At 40.2% G+C, this 25,380-nt stretch overlaps 1 protein-coding gene across 8 annotated transcripts in view; it reads left to right on the top strand.

Moving 5' to 3' along the window:
* CCDC57 (coiled-coil domain containing 57) overlaps positions 1–25,380 on the top strand; it is a 49,763-nt gene that overhangs the window by 13,335 nt on the left and 11,048 nt on the right. For 7 of the 8 annotated variants that reach the window (XR_014216470.1, XM_082211030.1, XM_082211031.1 and 4 more), the window contains 10 exons: positions 5,230–5,388; positions 7,803–7,965; positions 9,442–9,576; positions 14,545–14,713; positions 15,622–15,798; positions 16,337–16,440; positions 18,387–18,615; positions 19,295–19,440; positions 21,421–21,546; positions 24,137–24,359. Coding sequence is in view for 6 of the 8 variants with exons in the window: in XM_082211030.1 (XP_082067156.1) it covers positions 5,230–5,388; positions 7,803–7,965; positions 9,442–9,576; positions 14,545–14,713; positions 15,622–15,798; positions 16,337–16,440; positions 18,387–18,615; positions 19,295–19,440; positions 21,421–21,546; positions 24,137–24,359 (1,631 nt within the window). In the remaining 2 variants the exon portion in view is untranslated. Of the gene's footprint in view, positions 1–5,229; positions 5,389–7,802; positions 7,966–9,441; positions 9,577–14,544; positions 14,714–15,621; positions 15,799–16,336; positions 16,441–18,386; positions 18,616–19,294; positions 19,441–21,420; positions 21,547–23,235; positions 23,343–24,136; positions 24,360–25,380 lie in introns of those variants that run through there. The other variant, XR_014216471.1, reaches the window with a different exon arrangement.

Genomic DNA, 25,380 nt, shown 5'->3' with positions numbered 1-25,380 from the left:
TATTAGTGTTTTAGGATGCCTTCTTCAGCCAGCAGCCAGTTGGGATGGTGCACTATGGAACAGGCTTTGTGCCTTGTTCCTTTTGCAATCTGTAGCTATTGGTCACTTTCTCAATTAATGCAGTACTCCTGCTTTACTAAACCAGTTGTCCAATGTGGCCTTCCCTTCCACTCTTTCTGCTGTAGCTTGATGGAATGGCTGAATAGGAGTATCCCTGGGATTTGCTATATACAGCGTCAGTGCCAAATCATTTCCTTTTGACACTGATGCAGAATTTATTAATGGCATAGAAAATATCTCACAATAATGGACCATGGCTGAAACAGGGCTCCAAGTCCACATCTTTGATATGTCTTGGGATTTCAACTTAATGGTACTCATCAAGAAGTTCTTAGAATAGACTCAGAATGTGGCCTTTAACGGAGAGAGATTAACTGAAAATATTTACTTATTCATCGTTTAGTCAGTTGCAGTGCCTCTCTGGGACTCTTGGTTAATTTGTTCACATTTCAAGCCGCAGATTCTTTGACTCAGAATACAATTTCTGAAAGTATTGTATATTTATTATCAGGTGAGCACTATAATTTTACCAAGCAACAAATTGCTTATATTTAGGATTGTAAGAACATGTAACATTGTAGCAATTCATTACTGAGTGATAAGGAATTGTGACATCTTCTCTCCAGAGAACAGCATTTCTCGTATGCTGTTGAAACAAAGGTCAAATGTAAAATTAGATGTATTAGTCAGTATATATTTTTGCCTTTTGCTGTGAATATGTGTTGGGGTTATACTAGGGTAGAAGACTTGGGGCACTGTCCATATCCCACTAATTATAACAGATTATACAGTTGTCCTGTACGTACATCATTATATACTAGTTTGGTTGATGCTCCACCAGGTATGCAACACTGAGAAGTGCTGCTTGTCCTAAAGACACTTGCCAGAGGGCCACGTTCTGCATATACACTCAAGCATACAGGCGCACAGGAGACTCCTTTCATTTAAGGAGAGGTCAATCTGCAAGTGATAAAAGATTTGTATGCAGATCAGGTCCCTCCACTGAATAGGAAATCTGTTATGGATGGAGAAACTCTCTGTACACAGTGTAATTCCCTGTCTAGAACAGACTTCTAGATTAAAACAATTGTGTAATTGTATTAAATTTGTCTTAATTTGTGGCGAATTTGGTAAAATTCTGAAAATCAATAAAAATGATTTGGCAAAAAATAAAAACACTTGTGTTGCATTTCAGATCCACCAAATGTGGTAACTGAAAATTTTAAAAATCAAAATCAACCAACGTATCAGAAGATAGCAAAGATATTATACACACCACAGATTTCTTTTAAAATGGAAAAGGTTCCACAAAGAAACTACAGCTTAAGAGCAGGCATGGCCAAACTTGGCCCGCCAGCTGTTTTGGGACTACAACTCCCAACATCCCTAGCTAACAGGGCCAGTGGTCAGGGATGATGGGAATTGTAGTCCCAAAACAGCTCGATGGCCCAGTTTAGCCATGCCTAGCTTAAAGGGTAGCAAATCTAATTAGGGGAGGGTGGTCCAAAGTGCTACACTTGAATATTTTCTCATTCTTAGGAGAAGTTTCAACTGCCATCTTACTTATTAATTACATTTTCTATCTCACCTTTCATTGATTTTGTGGTGTCAGATCAGGTAATAGCATAAAATTATTATAAAACAGTGGCCAGTAAAATCAACTCAAGCAATTAAAACTTATCAAGTACAAGACAATGAAACCTTCTAGCAGGAACCCACCATTTGCTCCCCTAGAAAAGCCTGTTTGGAGGCCACGGTTTCCTCTGGAGTGTCACCCCATGAGGTTCTCAGCTCTAGTGCTGGGTATAAATACATATCAACCCCTCTCCGATGCATACACAAAAGTGCCTTGCTCTCATGCACAGGAGAAACTGGAGCCTGCTTTTAGTACTTGGCACTGAAAAGCTGCGAGCTTTACACAGGCTCCTTAAATCCCATTGAAGGAAAGAGAATTTAACAGTCTAATTGTGTCCAGGAGAGCTGCCAAAAGATACAGTGAAGAGTTGGTAACAAATGAATAATATTTATATAGCATCTAAATACAGTGGGTAGGTACTTAAAAGTGAAGAATGTGTATGCAAGCAAACTTGTGTGATAGGAAAAGCTTGGTATCGTGTTTTCCCCCTTTTAAAAAATAAAAACTACATTTAACCAATACTCTTGAATTATTTAAGGATATTACCCGGTATATGGAACCATGAGAAAAGCACTATAATCTTTTTTCCCCTTCTTTTTTTTACTCTGTTGTAACTCTGCATTAGCTGGGAGGTGTTTAGGGAATGTCAAGTCATTGTGGGTTTTTCACTGAGACATTAGCTTTATGTGTGCAACTGTGATAATAATGCTAAACAGAAAGCTCAGAACTAATAGGAAAATAGAAATATTATGAACTCTTGCAATAGTGTTAGATAAATTAAATGTGTGTGCATTTACTGTATATATATTAGCCCTGTCAAAATCTGGCATACATCTATTTAAAAAGCAGTACAGAACTAGAAAAAGTACAGAGGAGGCAAGGCATATAAAAAGCACTAGGAATGCACAGTGGCTTTCAAATGAGGGGACACTTGGCCAAAATGAGGTTAAAATGATATTAAAAGACAATACAACTGGTGCAATTAAAGATAACTAGTGCAATTGGTTAAGAAGTCTTTCCTTGAAGTGTGAGCCAGTCATTTTATGAAATAATGATTGCACAATTGTATTTCCCCCCTCATTAAATTAAGTGTTTTAGGATGCTGTGTAATCTGAAATCATAAGAACTTTTTTTTTAAAAAAAAGGTAGTATATAGTAGAAGATTGATCCATCAATGGCTAATTGAAGCAACTTTGTGGTGCAGACCCACACAAGCTATTATTTCAAGCAATTTTTTCACTGTAAATGAGGATGAGTAGCCTATTTCCTAGGATAAGCACAATACAGAATGCAAACCTCTGCAAATTAAAAATGGTATATAAATACTAAATAAAATAGTCGTTGCTGGCCTTTAATTATTCATTTCATGTTCCATCTGAAACTACTGGTATTGGTCTCTGTTGGAGACATAATTCGCTTATGCCTGAGAGATGACTTCAGTTGGGGAACAGGAGATCAGGAGTGTTCTGGACTGTATGTTCTAACAAAGCAGGAGTGCATTCCTGTTTATGAATAGTATAGGGATTTAACCTGGATCACTCACTAAACTAGTAGCAGAACTAGGCCTCCTGTGTCTATTCTCTACATAGGCCAATACTTTTTGAAAGCACGGTGCCCTATGTGGTCGTGCTAATTATAGTTCTGAGAGAAACCAAATCCTGTTCCCTGCAACAGAACATTCTGAATGTTCTGAAGAGGCAGCACTCACCAGTTAGATGGAAGGTATTAGCTGACTGGTAAGGAGAATATGTGGTTTGTATAAATGGTTACTTCAAAGCCTGTAAATCAACCTAACATTTGAAAATTCAATTCACTTATTACATTGTGTATGTGCAGAAGAGGTAGTGATACCTACTGTCTCTTACTATTAATCTGTGATGCAGTGGAATAAAGTAGCTTTTTAAATCAAACAGTTATGCATCTATCAATGCTATTGATAGATGTATAACTGTCTGATTTTTTTAAATAATAACCCATTGAACAGCGTGCATATTGAGACAGTGAATTCCATAGATTATCTTTTTATTATGTAAGGACACATTTTATTTTGTTCATCTTAAGCTCATTGTTTATTATTTTAATAGGATGAATAAAATATCTGTATTATGAGAATGAATGTTTGTATTTACTGTTTCAATAACACTTTTGATTTTTTAAAAAAACCTCTTTCACTTTTCTATTATCTAAACTTTTTATTAAGAACAACATAAGAACTTAAGAAGAGCCCTACTGGATCATTTTATAGACCTGTCTTCTCCAGCATTCTTTTTCTGCACAGGCCAACCAAATGCCTATTGGGAACTCTACAGACTGGAAATGTGGGCAGCATTCCTCATAGTGCCTCTGAATCTGTAGTATATAGCCATCATGACAAGTAGCCAGTGATTACTTTACCCTCCATGAATTTGCCTGACTCTAGGCAACCTAGGGGATGCAGGTGGCACTGTGGGTTAAACCACAGAGCCTTGGACTTGCCGATCAGAAGGTCGGTGGTTCGAATCCCCGTGACAGGGTGAGCTCCCATTGCTCGGTCCCTGCTCCTGACAACCTAGCAGTTCGAAAGCACATCAAAGTGCAAGTAAATAAATAGGTACCACTCCGGCGGGAAGGTAAATGGCGTTTCTGTGTGCTGCTCCGGTTCACCAGAAGCGGCTTAGTCTTGCTGGCCCCATGACCCGGAAGCTGTACGCCAGCTCCCTTGGTCAATAAAGCAAGATGAGCGCCGCAACCCTAGAGTTGGCCACGACTGGACCAGTCAGGGGACCCTTTACCTTTACCTTTAGGCAACCTAGTCCTAATATATTAAAGCTTTTGTTCTTAAAGAATATGAAAAAAAATCAGGATTGGAGTCTTACTTTGATTGGTTTGGATCTTTTGCCATTGGGAACCCATACACACAGGCTGCTTATTGTATCTCCTTGAATGAAACACATTATATTCCAAGAAGCAATACTTATCTGAATACATACTGAAGATTGTATGAGTAGAAGGAAGAACTGTGTTTTCCTACTGTCTCAGGGATTTGCTCTCTTCTTCCTTGTCTAACGTGTCTGATGAAAAACAACTTAACATGATGAAACATCTGTAATTGCAGATTCATTTAAACCAGAAGAAATAAGGAACCAATTAGTTGGTTACATTTTGTGCGTGGGAACCAATTCCTGATTATAAAAGACACTAGTAGAACATATAACAGCCTTTGCCTGAAAAATACACTTTGACGGCAAGTGCTTCCTCCTCCTGTTTGCATATGTAATACATTGGAACCCATTACCTTGGTTATCTTAAATTTATATGTATCCACACCAATCCTGCATTATTTATCTTTTCCTATATTACTGTAATGCTATATCAATTTCACTTTACTGAGACGTCTGTTATCCTTTGGTGTTTGGAATGTCCCTTAGGCTACTTGCATAAATGAGGCTGAACTATTGTTTGCCAGTCCCCCCCCCCTTTTTGCTTGTTGTTTTGCTTAAAATGGAAAACCACATTAATGTAATCAAACTTGTGTTCTCTATATATTTTCACAGACTTCAACAAGAGCTGGAGGCACTGAAAACAAGCTGGGATTCTCAAGTCGCTCAGATATCCAGGGAGACAGTTTCAAAAGACCTTCAGATTCAAGCACTGCAACAAGAAGAGGTGAAGCTAAGAGCACAACTGTCTAGCATACTGCAAGATATTGAAAGGTGAGTGACTTTGTGAGCTGGTTAAACCAGTGTTTTCTCAGGATCTTTCTTCGTGATCGATCTTGGCCTACAACCAGCCACAATTTGGCCCGCAGGCCAGAGATTCTCCATTCCTGCTTTAGAGAATTTGATCCTTATGGAGAGTGCAACACTCTCCAGAACAGGCTGAACACCAGTCATTTGGACAGATCAACTGCCTACTAACAGTACCTCTCTTGCTGAGCTTCAGTTTGTTAACCCATGTCCAGTCCATTACGTCAACTAGTCACTGATCTAATGCATCCACAACCTCACCTGGTTTTGATGAAAAAGGATACAAGAGTTGCATGTCATCTGTATGTTGATTATAATACACTTGAAATCCCTGAATGACCTCATTTAGCCATTTCATGTAGATGTTAAACAGAATGAGGGGAAGCGTGAGACTTTGTGGGATCCTGAAATGTGACTGCCACAGGGCCCAGCAGAACTCCCCCAGCAATGTTTTCTGGAAATGACCATCTAGGCAGGAACAGATGCAGTACTGCCCATGTCCAATACAGATGGAAGTTCCAGAATGATCATGGTTGAAGGTATTGATAACCCCTGAGAGCCCCTGTTAGATCCAGGTGAATTTACTGGGTAGTCATACTCCCCCATCTCTCTCCTGATAGAGGTCATTCCACAAGCAACCAAGGCAATGTCAGCACCAAAACCAGACCTAAATCTCAGTTGAAATGGATCTAGAAAATCAGTATCAACCAAAGGCAACCACAATTCATTTGAGTACTTGGTCCAGGAAAAAGATGTTTACCACTCCCCTACAGTTGTTAATTCCTCCTAGGTCTGAGAAAGGTCTTGTCAGGAAGGGTTGCACTACCACTTGCTTTAAAGGGATACTGTTTATTTTGGAGCAAAACCTGCTTTTAACACTAGATGGTCCAGCCTCAACTGAGAGAGACCTTGTGGTCTGAAGACAGATAAAGGTCCTGGGGCAGGCATGTGTCAATAGTGCTGTGGATGATTTGCACATCAATAAGATGGATGGTCTTGCTTCTGATTCTCTGCTGTCACTTTGCCATGGGAGGAGATCATATAGGTTCATCCTTGTATTTGCCCTTCACTCACAGAAGGAAAACCCAGGGCAAACTAAACTCCATATGAGGCTGTGCGAATGGTACTGACCGTCTATCTTAAGGTCTGCTGACCTTTCAAGGCAGAAGGGAAAAAGAGAGGCAGGTGCACTGTCTGACATAATATTGGTGACTTCTGGCTCTCTGCCCACAGACAACTCAGGGGAGAGGGGGGGGCTGACTCATGGCATGTCTTGCAGTGCTTTTAGCTCCCTGACATTTTTCTGCCTTAGAGAGCCAGTCGGCTTTAAAACAGAAGAAAGCAAGAGCTGAGCATGCAGGTTGACATGAAGGCAAGCATGCTCACTGATGTGCTATGGCTGTGGGCGATCAGCAATTGGTCTGCTAACCACCCTGATATTAAAATGGGTGGTCACATGAGTATTAAGACCACCCAGTGATTAAGTTATCCAGAAAACCAGTGTGATATAGAGGTCAGGGTGTAAGTCTAGTACTGGGGGAAATTAGGTTCAAATTCATACTCAGCCATTTACTACTAGTAGTATTGGTACAGCGTTGGTATTAGTACAGTATTAGTATTATTTATTCTTTTATTTATTAGATTTATTCATCGCTTTACACCATAGTTTTAAAGAGACTTAAACAGTTCAGTAACAGTGACCTGGTTTGCAAATCATGCTAAGCCAGCTATGACTTAGTGTAAACATGTAAGCATGTTTGGCTTAGCATGGTGTCTAAACCTCTCCAGACCAGCCACATCCCCTCCAGGAGATCACATCTTCTCACTAAGCAACAATTTGGCTTAGGGTGCTATACATACCAGGCCAGTAGAATAAATATAAAAAATATAAAACATTAGATTTTATTCAGCTGGACAACTACAAGTTAACGCACAATAATCAAACCCACCACCCCCAACAATGTAAGTGTAGTCACCAGTAAAAATTAATTAGCCCCAAAAATTCCATAACAGCAGAACTAGAAATGTTAACAACTAAAGACCTGAAAGAAAAATAAAGGTTTTTGGTGCCAAAAATATGTTTATGTATGGTAAATGCCAGGCAACCCTCTTTAGGGAGAGCATTCCATAGACAGTGGCGCTACCACAGAGAAGGTTCTGTGGCTCATAGACACCCACTGAACTTCTGTCTAGTGGTGATCTCACACTTTGCTGTATCTGGCTGCTGATGGACTGGGGTTCTTGCCTTATATGCTGCACACCTCAGTTGTAAAGGGTTAAAATTGTTGAATATTTTGTGACATTAAAATAGAAATGTTAAATTCATCCCCCCCATTATTATTATTTTTTTAAATTTTTCTCTTCATTTCTCCCTGTCTTAGGTATAAACAGCAGCTCTCATTAGCAGTTGAGAGAGAAGAGATTCTGGAAAGGGCTAAAGTGCAAATAGTCCTGGACTGGCAGCGGCGTTACGAGAATGCTGAAAGGAATCAATATCAGAAATCAGAGGCTCTAATACAGAGCCTGTCAACAGCTAGGGACCAGGTCAGAACTGCGTCACATTCGCTTAGCAGCTTAGCACAGAGCATTAGCAGAGGCATATTTCATGAGGGGAGATTTTATACCTTTGGACTTGTCATTCTTTTGTGCTTCTAGCAAATATTTGAGGGGTTCCACCATACCCAAGGAGTTGGCACTCTCTTCCTGTAACATATTCAGTCTGTGCTGACCCAGATAATGCACGAAAGTGGTTCAGTTTTTAAAACTTAGATAAATAGCACCAAGCTGATCTCAGTGTAGTACTAGCTGGCTCTTTGCATGAGGAGTATTTCTGCTTGCAGGTGAGAGTGGAGGTAGGTGAGGAGGAAAGAAGGAGCAACATAAGATACAACACAGGATGGAAAAACTAAGCTACAACTTTTTTGGATGCAGTTTGTAGGTGGCAAGGCAAACCTATGTGGGGCTGCCCTTGGGCCCAGTTCAGAGGCTCCAGCTGGTGCAAAGTGCTGGACTGTTGATGTGGACAGTCAGCTGCTAGCACATAACTGCAGTGCTCAAAAGCTTGCACTGGCTGCCCATACCTTGCTGGACCGGGTTCAGAGTTCTAACATTAATTTACAAGGCTCTTAACAACTTGGATCCTGGATAGCTGAAGGGCTGCCTGGTTTGTTATATCCCTGCCTGATCACTAAGGCCCACACCTGACTGTTAGGATTCTTTTCCTGTGCTTGCAGTCATGGGATTGTTTTTATCACATGACGGTGTATGTTTTCATTCCACATAGTGGGAAGTGACGGAGACAGGATGTTTGTATTACTGTGTTCCATGATGTAGGACGTTTGTTCCTTTGTTCTTTCTCTTTGCTGACTGATGCTGAAGAGAAAGAAGCGGAGTTGCAATGCTCCAAGTGTATATATGTAAATAAACGTAGTCTAGCCAAAATGCTGCGCTACTGAGTCTGTCACGCAAACTGCCAACACTCTGCTAGTCCTAAAGTGTGCTGGTGCCTCTTGGTATAAGTCTCTGTGATGTTCAGGCTAGAGAAAGCTTTTGAGTCTCCCAAACGACAGACCAGGAGGGAGAGAACATGCCAGCTGGGCATGTGTCTCTGCCAGGTTCCTACTCACGTGTAGGACGCTCCTGACACTGACATCATATATGATTGGCAAGTGCTTGGAATGTGAATGTGGCTTGTGGGCCTGTGGACCAGAGATTCCTCACTGCCTCTATAAGGAATACGTCTTGATGAATAGCCCATTGCCAAATTTTATCTTGGATAAATGGAAGGGAATTGTTTACTGATTTAACAAGGGCATGTTCTTTCATTTTTGGAAAGCTCTTCCACAATACTTTCCATTCACAATGTAGATGGTCACTCTGGACTGAGTTTAATTCAAAGGGTAAGGGAGATTAAACAGTATGTTGTCTGATGGCAATAAAATAATATTGAAAGTACTAGAAGCTAGGGGAGTGTTCTTTTCTAAGAACGTCTTCTCAAGTTGCCATCATTTTGTTTTGCAGGTTACTGCTGAATTACAGGAGAAGGAACAGAAATTGCATGAAATGGAAATGGTCCTTTCTGCTGTAACACTTGAGAGGGACCAAGCTGTTCAGGAACTTCGAAAGCATGGTCACACGCCAAAAGGAGTGAAACAGGTTAAAATTTCTTAATTGCTGTTCCTTAAACTGAACTAATCCTAAAACAACTCACTTTATGGTCAGGGCTAGTTCTGTGAGAGAAGCCATTTTTTTTATTTAGGCTTTTTATTTAGGTTTTATTTAGGTTTTGTGATCAAGGGCACACAGTTTTTTCCGGGCCCTTTGGATATGAGAACAACCTCAACAGTGACAAAATACAGTGAAATCATTTCCACATGGGGTTGGCATGCAGCTTTCATGTCACACGCAGAGGTGGCTGGTGCCAGTTGGGACTCATAGAGCAGAAGGCAGGGAGAGCAGCAATGGCCAGTGACAGGAGGAGCCAGCTATTTCTAGTTTTCTCTTCATCCTCCTCGCTGCTGAGTTCTACAAGGGCAAAACTTGGATTAAGGGGGAAGAAGCTAAGAGACAGTGCTACCCCCTGGACAGTTGTAAGTAGGAAATCAAGCAGGTAGGGGCTGGTGGATAGCGGATATAGTGGTGGGTCAGTGCTTAATTTGTCCTAACGGAGCACTGGCCATATGTTATATATCCACATATTTGCATTTCACTGCATCTGCAGACATTGGAAAGTCATGACGAGACATGGCTTTCCAATGTACATGCACTATGTGTACATGCAATAAAGCACACACTCTCCACAGCTGCTAACTTAAAAGAATGATTGTGCACTGTTTCCTGTGCAGGAGTATTTCCAATGTGGGAATTGTGCAGCAATAGATGCAGCCTTGAGAGAATTTTTATAAGACAATGCAAAGTGGACAGGAAGTCCTGGTGGCCTTACGGTCTAAGCAAAGCATTAAAAGGGGGAGGTTTTGTAGCCTCTTGTTCTGAATAAGGATGAATTCAAGATGGATTTTTTCCCCTAGTAGATTTATTATTTTGCATGGTTAGAGAAGCAATTGCAGCTTAAAGTTAATTTAAGCAATTGTTCAGCAATTTCTGAAAATGTGATTGCAGAGCTAGATTATTGCTGATTTTTGGCATCTCCTGCTTTTAATCTTCCATGTATTTGGTGTTGTGGTTGCTTTTGAAAGGCTTTGCATTTCCTGACATAAGCTGAAGGAGAGTAGCTTTTTTATTATTTGCAGCGTCATTCTTGCTACCCTCTGCCCTTGAAGATTGTAGTGTGTGAGTAACTGGCTCTAGTGCCGTTTATGTACAACCAAAATAGAAAGTGGCCTGAAATCTCTCTGCAGAGCTTCCTCCTTAAATAATGTAGTGGATAGTGCTACAGTCAGTTATCAGGGGATGCTTTCTATTTTGGAGTGGTATGTAGGAAACATGTTGAGGAGTCTACGCCAGCAGATCCAAAAGATTATGAACTTTCTTTTTCTTTTCTTTTTTATATTTAATAAGTTTCCATTTTATCACATTTAAACAAATCCTTATTATACTCATTACATATTTGCTCAATTGAGCTTCGACTTCCCTCCCTTCCGTCTCATGGTTTCCATAATTCATTATTACTTCATAGCATTTATACATTTTCCCATTTACGTTTCACTCCTTCTGTTAATCACAATTTTTAAAATAAATATAAAAAGGTACAAATCCTTAACCTTGCAAGTTTTCTTACAACAAGCCTGCTACTGTTGTTAATTGTTTACAATTGTCCTTCAGATATTGTACAAATTTACTCCAGTCTTTTTGGAAAGCTTCATCTCGCTGGTTTTGGATTTTCTCGGTTAGCCTTGCCAATTCTGCATAGTGCATCATCTTCATCTGCCAGTCTTCTAGCAATAGAATTTCCTGTTGCTTCCATTTTGGGGCTAAAAGAGTTCTTGCTGCTGTTGTCGCATACATAAACAGTTTTATATCTCCTTTGGGATCTCATTCCCTACTATACCTAACAGAAATGCCTTTGGTTTTTCACAAATGGACTTTTAAACATTTTTAACTCATTATATATAATTTCCCAGGAAGCTTTTAGCGTACTACAAGTCCACCACATGTGATAAAAATCCCCCCCCTTTTCTTTACATTTCCAACATTCCTTATTTTTCAATCAAGTTTTATTGAAAGTTTTCAACATAAAATACAATAAAAGCCAAACTAATCTATAGAAAACAGATAAAAAAGAGTAAAGAGAGAGAATAGAAAAGAAGGAAGGAAAGGGAGAGAAAATAATGGATACAACACCCTCTATCACAATTATATATTAAGCCTTATTCCACACACAGAAGGATGAACGCTCCCATCTCTCACCTGGCAGCTTCCCCCTCTTTCCCCAGCCTCCCACCCTGGGAGATCCTCTCTGCTCTGCCCTCACAAAGGACCCTTCATCTTCCATTCATCACCTTCCTGGGTGTATCTTCCTTAATCCAAAATAAACTTTATAATTTTTTTGAGGAATTGCCTAGAAAAGAAAGTATACTTACACTGCTGTATGAAAGAGTACACAATGGCCACATTCACATGTTATACTAACTCAGTCTATATAAGTTGTTTTTTTTAAAAAAATAATCACAATGTGGATGAGCAGTTGAGTGGGGGACGAAGCCACAGAACAGCTGGATTAGGGTTACATCTGAACCAGCACTGATGGTTTGTTTCTCTCCAAACAAACTCTGATTTGAAGAGGGAAAAGTATTCCTCCACCCCTTGACTTCCTGATCATAAACAAACCATAGGCTTTGTTTTGAATGTAACCCTAAAACAGTCACCCCATGGTTTGTTTTCCCATTCAGCTAAGGTAGGAGCAAAGCAGGAAAGCTTGGCTGCACATACACATTATAGTAAAAAATACCCCAGCCCTCCAATCTGCTGTGCTTGGTGTTAACTACTGAATTAGCATTATTTTTTATCTGGCCAGTGTCTGGATAGCATAATACATCTATTTTAGAAGGGCTAGAGGGATTATTTCATGGTCCAGAATGAGCAGATGAAATATAAAAGTATAATATGAAAACATTCTTGGGGAAATGACTTCTGGCCAAATAAGAAAGCAATGCAGTGTTAACATTTATTTATTTTGGGGGAGGAGGGGTAACAGTTCCATGACCGCTTACTATGTTGGTAGGAAGACAAGTGTAAGCAGTCATGAATTGCCCTAGCAGTATGACGTAAGTAGACAATGGTATGTTATACTAACTACAACAAAAGAACACCAGAAAATAATGTGAATGCATTTGCTGGTTGAACATAGAATGTAGCCTAAATTCCCCCATGCATAGTGTCTCTGGCAACAAAATTTTCAAGCATGAGTTCCATGTTAAAAAACACACGAAATATAGAAATTCATAGGTAGTTTTATGCCTACAGTTTTCTAGTGCTGTACAAAGATTAAAAAACAAAAATGTTTCCTGTCCACAGACTTACAATGTAATAGACATAGAATCATAGAATTGTAGAGTTGGAAGGGACCTTGAGGATCATCTAGTCCAGCCCCTGATACAAAAGGATAAAGGAAAGGAAAAGGAAAACAAGCAAGTGTTGTAGGTCAAAACTGGTAGAAGAACAAATGCATTTCCATGAGTAATACAGATTCCTCATTGTCGTGTGCAGAGGTCTAATGAATGCCTAAAAGCTATATTATTTTTTCTTCTTGGTGGTTTGACAGCTTGCCAACCTATTTTTGTAGCATATTTGACTCCGACATGATTCTGTAATAAAGGGCTAGTCATTTGTATCTATATCAAATAACTCTGTAATTCACTTTGGTTCAGCAGGACACCTTGAGAACACCCATTTAAAGGCCCTTATACACTTAGTGAATACCAGACACATATTTACTGAATAAAAATTATGGTCACCTGAATTTATACAGTCATCAAAATATATGCACATTCATCTATGAAATATGAGCAGTGATTTAGCATTATTGTGATATGCCCCTGTGTGAATTGTACTCATGTGTGATTGGATCCTGATAACAAAAAGTACTCTTTCTCTTATCCATCTGATCCTAAGGGGCAGGATGGAAGTTCTATACAAGTGTATGAGATTGGAACGGGCTGGATGTGACTGAACAAGCTGAAACTAAATCCAGTGGCTGGGGCTCCCTTTTGATCCCAATTAAGCTGTTGTTATTAGCCATTAAAGCCCTAAACCTTCTGAGACTAGACTATGTGACAAATTGCCTCCAGCCACATGAGCCCGTTTATGCACTGAAATCACCATCATTCTGAAGCTATGCTCAGTGTTTCCCTGCCAACTGAAGTATGGTGGCTGAGCACTGAAGACAGGGCCTTTCCAGTCACAACACCCAAAACCGTCATGCCCTCCTGAAGGAGGCCTGCTTGGGCCCCTCATTTCTTGCCTTTCAGTAAGTAGCAAATACTTATTTCTTGCAGCAGCTGTTTGACTTCAAGTTGCTGTCAGCTTTGATGTTCATCTTGGAGGTTTGCTCATTTCCCAGTTCTTGCTCATGCTAAGTACAGCAGTGCCAGTGAGCTAGAGCTAGTGACCAAAGCCTGTTTAAATCCTCAGTGCTGTGCTCTGTTGTTACCACGATTGCCATCTGTAATATCAATCCCTACACCAGTTTTAAATCTGTCTTGGCATATGAATGACTGAGAAATGTCATACTATTTCCAGGTGGATAGGCTCTGATCTTTCAGTGATCATATGGCTTTCACTGATAATGACCTTTTTCACACACAGTAGCTAAGTGGTACTGTATTGTGAAAGACTATTTTGAATGTTGAATGATGATAGAGATGTATTTGCTGCACTCTAGTGGTTGGTACCTGTTCAAAATACAAATATCCATCCTGTAAATCTGGAGAGTGTTTGAAAAGGTAGTCAGATTGAATGATTTCATAATACAGGAACTTCTTCCCTATTCGGATCCAGCTGTCTTCCACACAATTTTGTTCAGGCATCACCTTAAAACGTTTTTTTTCTTTGCAGGCACAGTAAGGGTGGCTCTGTTTGATATAATTATATCACCGATGGTTTTACACTTTAATAATTGTATATCAGATTCTTGTTTGATTCTTTAATTGTTTGGTTACCATGCAGGATACTGTAGGAACCACTGAACTAGGTTTTCCTTCTGCTGATATGAAGAGGTTACAAGAGCAAAACAGTACCTTGCGATCTGTTATTGCAGAAATGAGGAGAGAAATGGAGACCCTTAATATTCAGGCACTTTCATCTGACCAAAGCAAAATGGAAGCACAAGATGCTGGTAAGGCTGATGCTACTGTAGTTTCTTGTACTGCTGGTAATCTTGATTGGGTTAAATATTAACTGCAGAGTGTATATGCCCATTTCTGTACTTTTCTTTTAACAAGCGCTTCCCTTCTCCTAGCACTCATCATCTTCTTAACATAAATGTTTATATTCATATTTCAGTTGCCTCATACATTTACGCTAATGAAAGAGACAATGCATTCTTAAAGATCTTCAATCCATAGCAAAAAGTTACCATGATCATATGATAGATAAAAATCAAAGCTACATGTGAACAAATGGAGATCATTGCAGTTACATTTTGAGGGCTGGATCAGCACAGGCAAAACTGTTCTACTGAGACAGTATAGTTACAGCAAAACATTCCTATGAGAATAAATCCTATAGTTACAAAAAAAAAATGTGGGGAAAGTGAAAATCATTTGATAAAATGGCTTTCAGTTCTTGCACAAACATTTGCAACTGCGTAAACTGAAAGAGACAGCAAGATTGATCTTGCTTTGCTGTAATCCCACATCAGACACTTCCAGTTTTATTTAAAGGCCACCTAAATATTTAAAACAATATCAAACTTAAATTACACTAGCTTAATCATGACCACCAAAAGCCAGGCCAACATTGGTTCACATAGCTTCAAGACTTTTAATGGGTGGGAAGCCGTATACATGTACCAAGTTGGTGAACTGATAGAATAATTAAGAGGGATCGCCTGCTGATATAGTGCAGGCTTTCTTTGGCGTATGGCCTGTCCTTCCCCTTGGAATGATGCAGCTGCTATATACTAGCCAGGGCTAGGCATTCTTTGGGGGAAGTAATTCTTATTTGCACACACAATGAGCCTTTGAATACTTTATTCACGCCTGCAAAGTACCTGGCTGAGATAGTTGTCTTTATTTTTTGCAGACTATGTTCAATCCTTGGAAGAGGAGATCAGAGTATTGAAGAAAAAATGTGAAGACATGGACAAACAATATGAAGATGCACCTGAAGTTCATGGAAAGTTATCTGTAGCTTCTCTGAAATCATCCAGTTGTGATAAAAATACTCAGACTTCCTACCACATTACCATTGGACAAGACAGTAAGAGAAACATGTTGACAGATCTGCTTAAAATATGATAAATTTCCTAAAAGAGAGTTTTACTTCTGTCGAAGAAAAATCATGAAAACAGTGTTTGGGTCATCGTTTTGTATACATGTGAATCACAGTGTTCATGCTTTTTTCCTTCATGGAAGAACTTTCCATGTGAGAAAGACACCTTTTGTAGCCCTGGAAGGTCAATACAATTTCCTTCTAAAAACAGTATGCTGATTTGTTTTATACACGGGTCCTGAAATATCAGGGATATGTGTGTGAAATTATTGATATTTTCTAAACCCAGTTTTCCTTGCAGCCATTTTATTTCCCTGTAAAGAAACCGTATGATTATTCTGATAGGTAAATTTCCTTGATATTTTACAGAATAATCAAACAGCTTTTCACAATAATGGACCTGTTTTTCTTGACCCTAATATTGTATATATATGGCATGTGAACAGGAAAGACATGTTTGTGGTAATATTTAGCATTCTGCACCAACTCAGCTTGCTGTCTGTTTTATCTGCTCTTTGTTTTTCAGGTAAATTGCATCCAGATGAAGTTGCTACCAAGAATGCTTTGGAAAAGCAAAGCATAAAGAAAAATCCTCAGGTGGATTCAGTGAGAACACAAGAAACAGAAGTGGTAGGAAAATGCTGGATCTTTGTGCTCTTACGATTATAAAATAATGTTTTCAAGGGAACAAAGTTATAATAGCCAATGAATGGTTGGGAATATGGGCTTCTTTTATTCGTAATAAAGCTAGTACTTAGTTTTTTATATATTTGCTGTAAGAAGCATCATATTCTCTGGTCACAGCACTCTAATACAGTGGTACCTCAGGTTACAAACTTAATTTGTTCCGGAGGTCCGTTCTTAACCTGAAACTGTTCTTAACCTGAGGCGCGCTTTCGCTAATGGGGCCTCCCGCTGCTGCCGCACCACCAGCACACAATTTCCGTTCTCATCCTGGGGCAAAGTTCTCAACCTGAGGTAACTCTTCTAGGTTAGCGGAGTTTGTAACCCGGTGTTTGTAATCCAAAGTGTTTGTAACCTGAGGTACCACTGTATTTTAATCTAAAAGTTAGAATCTGTACTTATCCATCAACTTCCACTAGGAGGCATTGTAACTCCATGTATCACAGTTATTCCAGTCTACTAGGATACATGAACGACTATCATAAGAGGGCTGGTCTAATTTAACTGATACTGGTTGCAAAGGAGAATGGCTTGTATTATTCCATCATACTGTGGGGGATGAATCATTTGGCTAAAATTGCAGCTATTCAATCTGAAAGGGATAAGATTTATCTTACTTTACTATATTCGCAAGTATTTTTTCCACATCAGACACCTCCAGTTTTACATAATGTCAACCACAGTATCAAACTTGAATTATACCAGCCTAACCATGGCCACCAAAAGTCGGGCCAAAAAGGACTCACGTAGCTTTGAGATTTTCCATGGAAGAGAAGTCACCAGTAGTGCTGGTCTGCACATCCTTCATGAACCAAGTTGGTGAACAGGTGGAATAATTAAGAGGGGTCCCCTGCTCTCAGGGGAGATAAGAGATCACAATGAGGTATAGATTTACAGGCCTCAAGCTATTTGGAATATTTAGCCTAGAGGCAGCACGGTGCATTTTGTGGGCAGAAGGCTCAGGAACCAGCATTGGAGATGAAATCCTGATACAGTGCAGGTTTGCTCAGGAGTGTGTCTTTATTGGGATGATGTTTCCGCTGTATACTAATCAGGACCGGCTCTACCATTAGGCAGAGTAAGGAGGCTGCCTCTGGTGGCAGATGCTGGGTGGGGTGGGAAGCAGCAGCAAAGTGCTGGGGGGCAGAGAAGAAGAAGAAGAAGAAGAAGAAGAAGAAGAAGAAGAAGAAGAGGAGGAGGAGTTGTTGTTTGGATTTGATATCCCGCTTTATCACTACCCGAAGGAGTCTCAAAGCGGCTAACATTCTCCTTTCCCTTCCTCCCCCACAACAAACACTCTGTGAGTTGAGTGGGGCTGAGAGACTTCAGAGAAGTGTGACTGGCCCAAGGTCACCCAGCAGCTGCATGTGGAGGAGCGGAGACGCGAACCCGGTTCCCCAGATTATGAGTCTACCGCTCTTAACCATTACACCACACTGGCTCACATAACTTACCTATTGTTTGCCCTCTAAGCTAGCCTTAGTAATATTCAGGTGCCTGTCTAGTCACTCTCTATACATGGAATAGGAAGAGGTGCCATTTTGTCCTTCACTTCAGGCAGCAAAATGTCTTGGGCCAACTCTGACCCTGGCAGATTAAGGAGTGATCAGTGCTGCATGGGGTCTCCCCATTTCAGAGGCCTATAGAGTAGAAGTAGCCTCCAAAGTGGTGGCTTCATTTCTCAATACACTCTTCAGCACTTCTCATGGCACACAGTTTGAGATTAGTATAGGAATTTCATTTTTGTTTTGGTTCATACAACACACTATTCAAGACTGCAATCTTTTTATGGTAGCTGTCATTTGGGCATAGTTTTTTTTCATTATAATGGAATATATATCCTGCCAAAAAATCACTTCATTTATTTTGATCCTTGTCGTTTATTCTTCTAGAATTCAGTGACCAGGAAGCTTCAGGAAGATTCTGTACAGCTCAGGCAACAGTTATTTGGCATGGAGGCTGGTGATGGACCCCATCAACTTATAGGAAATCATGCACAAGTGAGACAAGGTAGATTGAAGGAAGCTGTGAGAAAGATCTGCAGTTTGAGCAAAGAGAAGCATCAGCTACTAGAGATGGTAAACAGACTAAGAGCAGAACTTGGAGCAGCTTCAAAGGAAGGTAATCTCATTAAGGTAGAAGGATCTTGGTTCTTTTATGAGAAATTTAGCTTCCTGAGATTGAGAACACTAGGAAACTGAAGTGTTGTCTGTAGGCTCTTTGCTGAGATTAAGAAATCCCAGTTATCACTTGAGAATGAAGTACTAGTAATTAAGTTGCGCCAAGTATTGAATATGGTAGAAAAGCATGAACAGAGTATTTGTTTCTTACTCTTGGCTTTGGAAACCTTCGGTACTGGCACTGAAAGGTTAAGGTAGCAGCTGCATGTTGCATAACAGCAAAGAACTATGTTATGTACTTATCATGTATTTTTGAATATTCCTGAAATAAGCACTTGTATGTTTGATTTTCTTTCCTGGAAATAAACAATGCAGAATGAGATTATTGTTTAACAAAATTGAGGCCTAAATGGAAGCCTTGTATGAGAATTTCATTTCAAAGTTTGTGTTCCGTGGCCCAGCTTCTTTGAATGAAGTGAAGAGGTGAAGGTCATAGCTTGGAAAAGATTTTCCCAGGCTAGTTTCTATACATCTCTTTAAACTTACACACTGATACACTGCCACAACAGTGTAATTCATTTACAGCTGTGAGCAGCAGTTTCTTGTAGGCAAGATCTTTTCTATTTTAAAATGCCATGTTAAATGCAATGTGGAAAACTCCTACCTATTTATTTTCTTAGGATTTCTAGGCTCTCAGGACTTCAAGATTTCAAAGCATCCTCAGGGTCACACTTCATCTTGTGCCCTACATCCTAAAGAACTTGTCAGGGAGACGAAGCACCGTCTTCTGGCTTTAGAGCACCTCCAGTACCAGCTTACGACACAGGTAGTGTAGGCTTCTCCTTTAGGCAACATGTCAGTACTTGCTGGATGTGCAGAACCTCTGGAGTATTGCCATAAGGCCTGGTTCGGAGGGAAGCCTGTCCTGAGAATGCCAAGCCCTCTCCCAGTCACAGCGATGACTTTGTGCAAACTGTGGACTGGAGAGTGACATGCAGTATGCTTTCACTATGCATGTTTTACAGGTAGACTGGCTGTATCCCCTCCCTCCCTCCCTCAAGCAAAATTTTTATACCCCACCCCAGATCTCACTGATTTTGAGAAATAAAGTAGACACAGCACAGGGGTTGGCAGAAAGGTTTAAGTATCTCCACCCAGTCCAGTGCTCTGATGGGGGTACAAATCATCCCTTCCTAGTCTTCAGATTGTTAATTTCATGAGCAGAGAGGGGGAAATAACCTGCTTGTGACCACACTGCAGAACTGGCATCCAGCCCCTGGAAGATTGACCAAGGTGAATGCAGCCCTTGCACCAAAGAAGATTAACTATCTCTGTGTATAGCAATCACTTCCATGGCATGCTGGAACACAGTTGACTGCAACTCTGACTTTTCTATCATGATCAGAGACAGCTCAAAGTATTGGAGGAATGTGATATTACAAAGTTTGAGATGAAGATGTCAGCAGATCTATTTGGTGATCATTTTTATGCACTAAGAAGGACCCTGGGATTACTGTGATTCCCATGAGTCCTTGGAGTCAATGACCTACATGAAGCAAGCCTAGGGAGACAGTCATACTGTAGAGCAGCCAACTGGCTCATGATGTAAAATTAAACCAACAGAATTGGCTGCTCTGTCCAGTGCCTCTCTTCAGTTTGCAAAGGTAGTGAAGTCCATAGCTAGTCACCTCTTTCAGTTATGGGAAGAGATAAAGAACAGGGAAGCTTAAATTCCATTTTAGAATTTCTGTGAAATGAAGCACCATTGAACTCGATGGAGCTTACTTCTGGGTAGACGTGTATAGGAATGTAATATTAGGATGGGGGGGTGGACTGAGGAGAGGAATTGATTGGTTGCTTTTGCTCATTTTAATAAAAATATATGCTATTCAGCCGTTTGAAGCCTAATTGATTAAAAGAGAACAACAAATAGATTAAGACTGTTATACACACACACACACACACACACACACACACACACACACACACACAGTGGTACCTCGGGTTAAGAACTTAATTCATTCTGGAGGTCCGTTCTTAACCCGAAACTGTTCTTAACCTGAGGTACCACTTTAGCTAACGGGGCCTCCCGCTGTTGCCACTGCTGCCGCCGCATGATTTCTGTTCTCATCCTGAAGCAAAGTTCTTAACCCGAGGTAATATTTCTGGGTTAGCGAAGTCTGTAACCTGAAGCATATGTAACCTGAAGCGTCTGTAACCCGAGGTACCACTGTATATATATGGAGAGAGTAATATAATTACAAACAAAAGACACCATCAAATTAGTAGCTAACTTTTAGAAAATGTAGGCAAACTGAAGTGCTTTAGTGATAAAAAGGGCTTTTATGAGAAGACAAGGCTTTTGGGAGCACCAGCCCAGCCTTAGTAAAAAACAACAACAACAACAAAAACAACAAAATCTTACAGTGATCCCTTATTAAAATATTTATAAGCAATATAGAATTGTTTTAGTTTTGTAACTGAAGAGAATTAATTGATGGTGCACTGAATTGCATGTGTTATAAATGCTCCAGTTTGTTAATGGGGTTTGACATGCATAACCGGATCATGGCTGCAGTCTTCCAGGTCTGTGCAATAACCAGAGTTTGGGATTGTATGTAGAAAATCAGTTTGGACCACCACTGTTAGTGGAAGTACGTTAGGGAATGAGAGCTTTATCTGTTCTTTTTCTGAGAATATTAGTGCTTAACCTGTCCCATTTTATTAAAACATATTTCTAGAGAATTGAGAAAGAAGCTTGTAATAAATCAAAGCTACTAATTTAGACTGTTTCTTTTCATGGCAGGAGTTACAGTATGCGCAGAGAAAGCATGCCCCAGGAAAGTGTCCTTATTTTGTTGAGAACTTAAATACCGAAAATCTCCCGAGAAGCAGCAGCTGTAGTGAAGAAGCAGAAATCCCTATGAAACAGGTATAGTCCAACGTATTATATTCAAATACCCACCCCCAAGCTGCTTCCTTCCAATCAGTGTTTAAAATATTTGTTTATTATTTGTATTTATAGGTGTTTAACCTTCTATTGCTTTGCTTCCCCGTAGCTCTGTTTGTTTGTTACATTTGTATACCACCCTTCATCTGAAGACCTCAGGGTAGTCCACAGCATAAAATACAAAATAAAAACACAAAATACACGTGAAAAACAAGAACAAAACAAGCCAATAACCCCCTCCTCCCACATTAAAAGACATAGAATGTCTGGTTGAAAAAGAACATTGTGGTTCGAGAACCCGATCCCCGCAAAGTGGAATGAATACACAAGGACACATGTTATAAGGTTAATGGGCAAGAAAAGGCCACAACTTTATTGATTACAGCAAGTGAAAAGGTATTGGCTTAGGCATTGGATTATGTCAGCTGACTCCACCCCCTCAGAGAGGGGTGAGTCTAAAACAAGGGGGGTTTATTCACCAGTAGGTGGAGCCTGTTGATGCAGGTGAGTGGGAGGCAGGGGGCAACGCCCCCGCTAGAGGTGGAGCTCGGCTCCCGCCCACAACCACTCCCCTCTCTTCCAGGAGGAGAGTCTTTATTGCTTGGGGCCTAAAGATGTATATTGAAGGCGCCAGGTGAGGGTGAGCCTCCCTGGGGAGAGGATTTCACAAATGGAGCCATTGCAGAAAGGCCTATTCTTGTGTTGCCACATCATGTGGAGGAGGCACATGATGAAAGGCCTCAAGATGATGATTGCATTCATATGGGGAGAGGTGGTCCTTGAGGTATTGTGGTCCTGCGCATGTAAGGCTTTATAGGTCAACACCAGCACTTTGAATTGGGTCCAGAAACTAATTGGCAGCCAGTGCAGTCAGGCCAGGATCAGTGTAATATGCTCAGACTGTCTTGCCTCGGTGAGCAACCTGGCCACCAAATTCTGCATCAGCTCAAGTTTCCAAATCATCTTCAGAGGCAGCCCCACATATGTCCAAACACTTCTCTATCTGTGATCTTAAATCATCCAGCTTCTTCACCTCTTGGCACCCAAATGTCTTGTGTTCCCTGAAACAACTCTGCCTTATTCCCCTTTTCCCTGTTATGGATGGAACTATCTCCCTGAACTGAATTTCCATGTGACCATCTCCTTAACTTACTTCAAATCCCTCACCAAAATTCCCTTTTTTAATGAAGCCTTTTGAACAACCTCCTAGAGACCCAATGCTCTACTTTAACTAAGCTGAAGTATAGTTAACTGGAATCATTGTATATTTTCCACCTGTTTACCCCTGCCTACATTTCTCTCACCTTCTTCTGTTTTTCTCTTGTGTCTATTTTTGCATTGTAAACCCTTTGGGATAGGAACACGTCCTCTTGTTCTTTGTAAATAAAGCACGCTGTATGTAGATGGAGCTATAATCAAGCTAATAAAATAATGCTGAACCCCATTGGACAGAAAACCATGTGGAGATGCAATTTGGAACAGAATCCCCACAAACAGGAAAAGAACTAAGCACTTCCCACTGTTTCTTCACTCCATATTTAACTCCCCAAGCTGCTTTTACATAGTAAGCCCCATAGCATTGGAGTTCTATGTGACATGTAGTTAGCCCCTTTGTATGCTATTAGTAGTGTTATGTCAAGCTTTGTCTTTATATTGGATGTGAATTTCCAGGTCATTCAGTTATGAAATATCAGTCCCAACCCATCTTAAACCCATCTTGACTGGTGAGTTTGACATCAATACTAGGAAAGGCCCTTGAACAGAAAAGTAAACAGACTGTGAGTACTTAGGAAAAGTTGCTGTGATTACTAAGACCCAGCTTGGGTTTCTCAAAAACAAGTCATGCCAGACAAATGTCATTTTTTTCTTCTTCTTTTTTATAGAATTACAAGCTTAGTAGATCAGGGGAAGGTTGTGAACATAGTGTATCTTGATTTTAGTAAGGCTTTTGACAAAGTCCCCCATGATATACTTGTGGAAAAACTGGTAAAATGTGGCTGGACAAGGTAACCATTAGGTGAATTTGTAACTGGTTGACTGACCAAACCCAAAGAGTGCTCATTAATGGTTTCTTGTCATCCTGGGGAAAAAGTGACAAATGGGGTGCCACAGAATTCTGTCCTAGGCCTGTTGTTGTTCAGTGTCTTTATAAATGACTTGGACAAAGGAATTGAGAGGATGCTCATCAAATTTGCAGATGACACCATTCTTTGCTAATGCCACAGAAGACAAAGTTGGGATGACCTTAACAGATTGGAGAACTGGGTCCAAACTAACTGAATGAAATTCAATAGGGACAAATGTCAGGTTCTACATTTAGGCAGGAATAACCAGCTGCACATTTAGGCAGGAATAACAAGCTTCACAAACACAAAGATTGGGTGGGGGGGCACCTGGCTTACCAGAAGAACATGTGAAAAGGATCTAGGGGTCTTAGTAGACCATAAACTTAACCTGAGGAAGGAAACATTGTTAGCCATACAAGCCTACCCTTGGCTTTTGATGTTTTCAGCTCATTTCCAGATGTCATTGATCCCTGATCATTACTGAGGGCATACTGTCATTTCCACAGGTTCAGTCAGAATCAATTGTTGGAAATCGTGTTGCAGATTCCCCAAGGCATGAAACCTTAGTTCCACACCAGTCTCAACTACTTACAAAAGAAAGTCCCAGCCAACTCCAGCAAGGCTTGTTGTCATCATCTGGTACTGCTGGCTCCTTGGAGGAAATCTGGCAGATTCTAGAGATGGGATCAAGCCCTTCTATTCTCAGCCCCCAAAGCAACAAAGAGCAAGGTAAGCATGGTATAGAATGAAGTGGCTATTTAATTTTGTATTCGAGTCAGGTACTGTACAGCAGTTTCTTGACGCATTATACCAGTAGACGTTGGAATGCCTCTGCCCTACTTATGGTGCAATCCACAGTGTTCTTGCTCTTTGTTTGCCAATTTTGAAATGAGTGGAGAATACATGCACGCATGCCCTATTAATAGATGTCTATAGTTTCAACTCCACTACTTACTCTAGTACAGTAGTTTTCAAACTGTGCTCTGCAGAACTTTCCCAAAAGACATATTGTCCTTCCCTACTGACTTTCTACTGCAATGTTAGGAGGGAGTGCAATCCCTTCTCTTGGATCCCAATAAGCCTGCATGTACCCCAGATGAACTAATGTTGTGCCCAGAGCTTATTCCAATAGCCTCGGTATTGGATAGAGATCCAAGATTGGTGCTCAGGGATTCTTTGACAGACAAGGCAACTTCCTACTCCTTGAGATTAGAAAATTAGAAAATTATTCTTTCTAGTACTGGGAACCAGCCATCCACCCTTTACTCTAGTTTTATATATAACTTTGACACTGCTGCAGAAAGGCCATTTTGAGATTATCAGGTAAGCTTGTTAGAGACACACTATCACTGTTCTCAGTTAGTTATATAATTCAGCACATTATTCCACTTTTGATAAAAATCTCCCAAGGAAGAAATGTAAATATTCATTGCCTATCCTCATGACATGAGCTTTGTTTGGAGCAGATATAAAAGCACAGCTTTAATATATTCTGATGCTGACTTTATAAAAGGTGAAGTTATTATGAATTAGTTCTTTGTATTAGAGTAAAAAATCTCAGAAATAAATTTCGCCGTGCATAGTGAAATGTACATATTAGAACTGTGATTGTAAGCCTTGACTGCATTTGCACATTCACAGTATTGCAAACCATAATAAATGGTTTACCATGAATGTGCAAGTGGCTCCTGCTTTGTTCCTTCCCTAATGTGGGTGGAATCTGAACAGTCATAATATGATGCCAAGGTTT

This window comes from Podarcis vaucheri, assembly GCF_965113315.1.
Source record: "Podarcis vaucheri genome assembly, chromosome: 2".
NCBI lineage: Eukaryota > Metazoa > Chordata > Lepidosauria > Squamata > Lacertidae > Podarcis > Podarcis vaucheri.
This window is presented reverse-complemented; position numbering and strand designations above follow the sequence as displayed.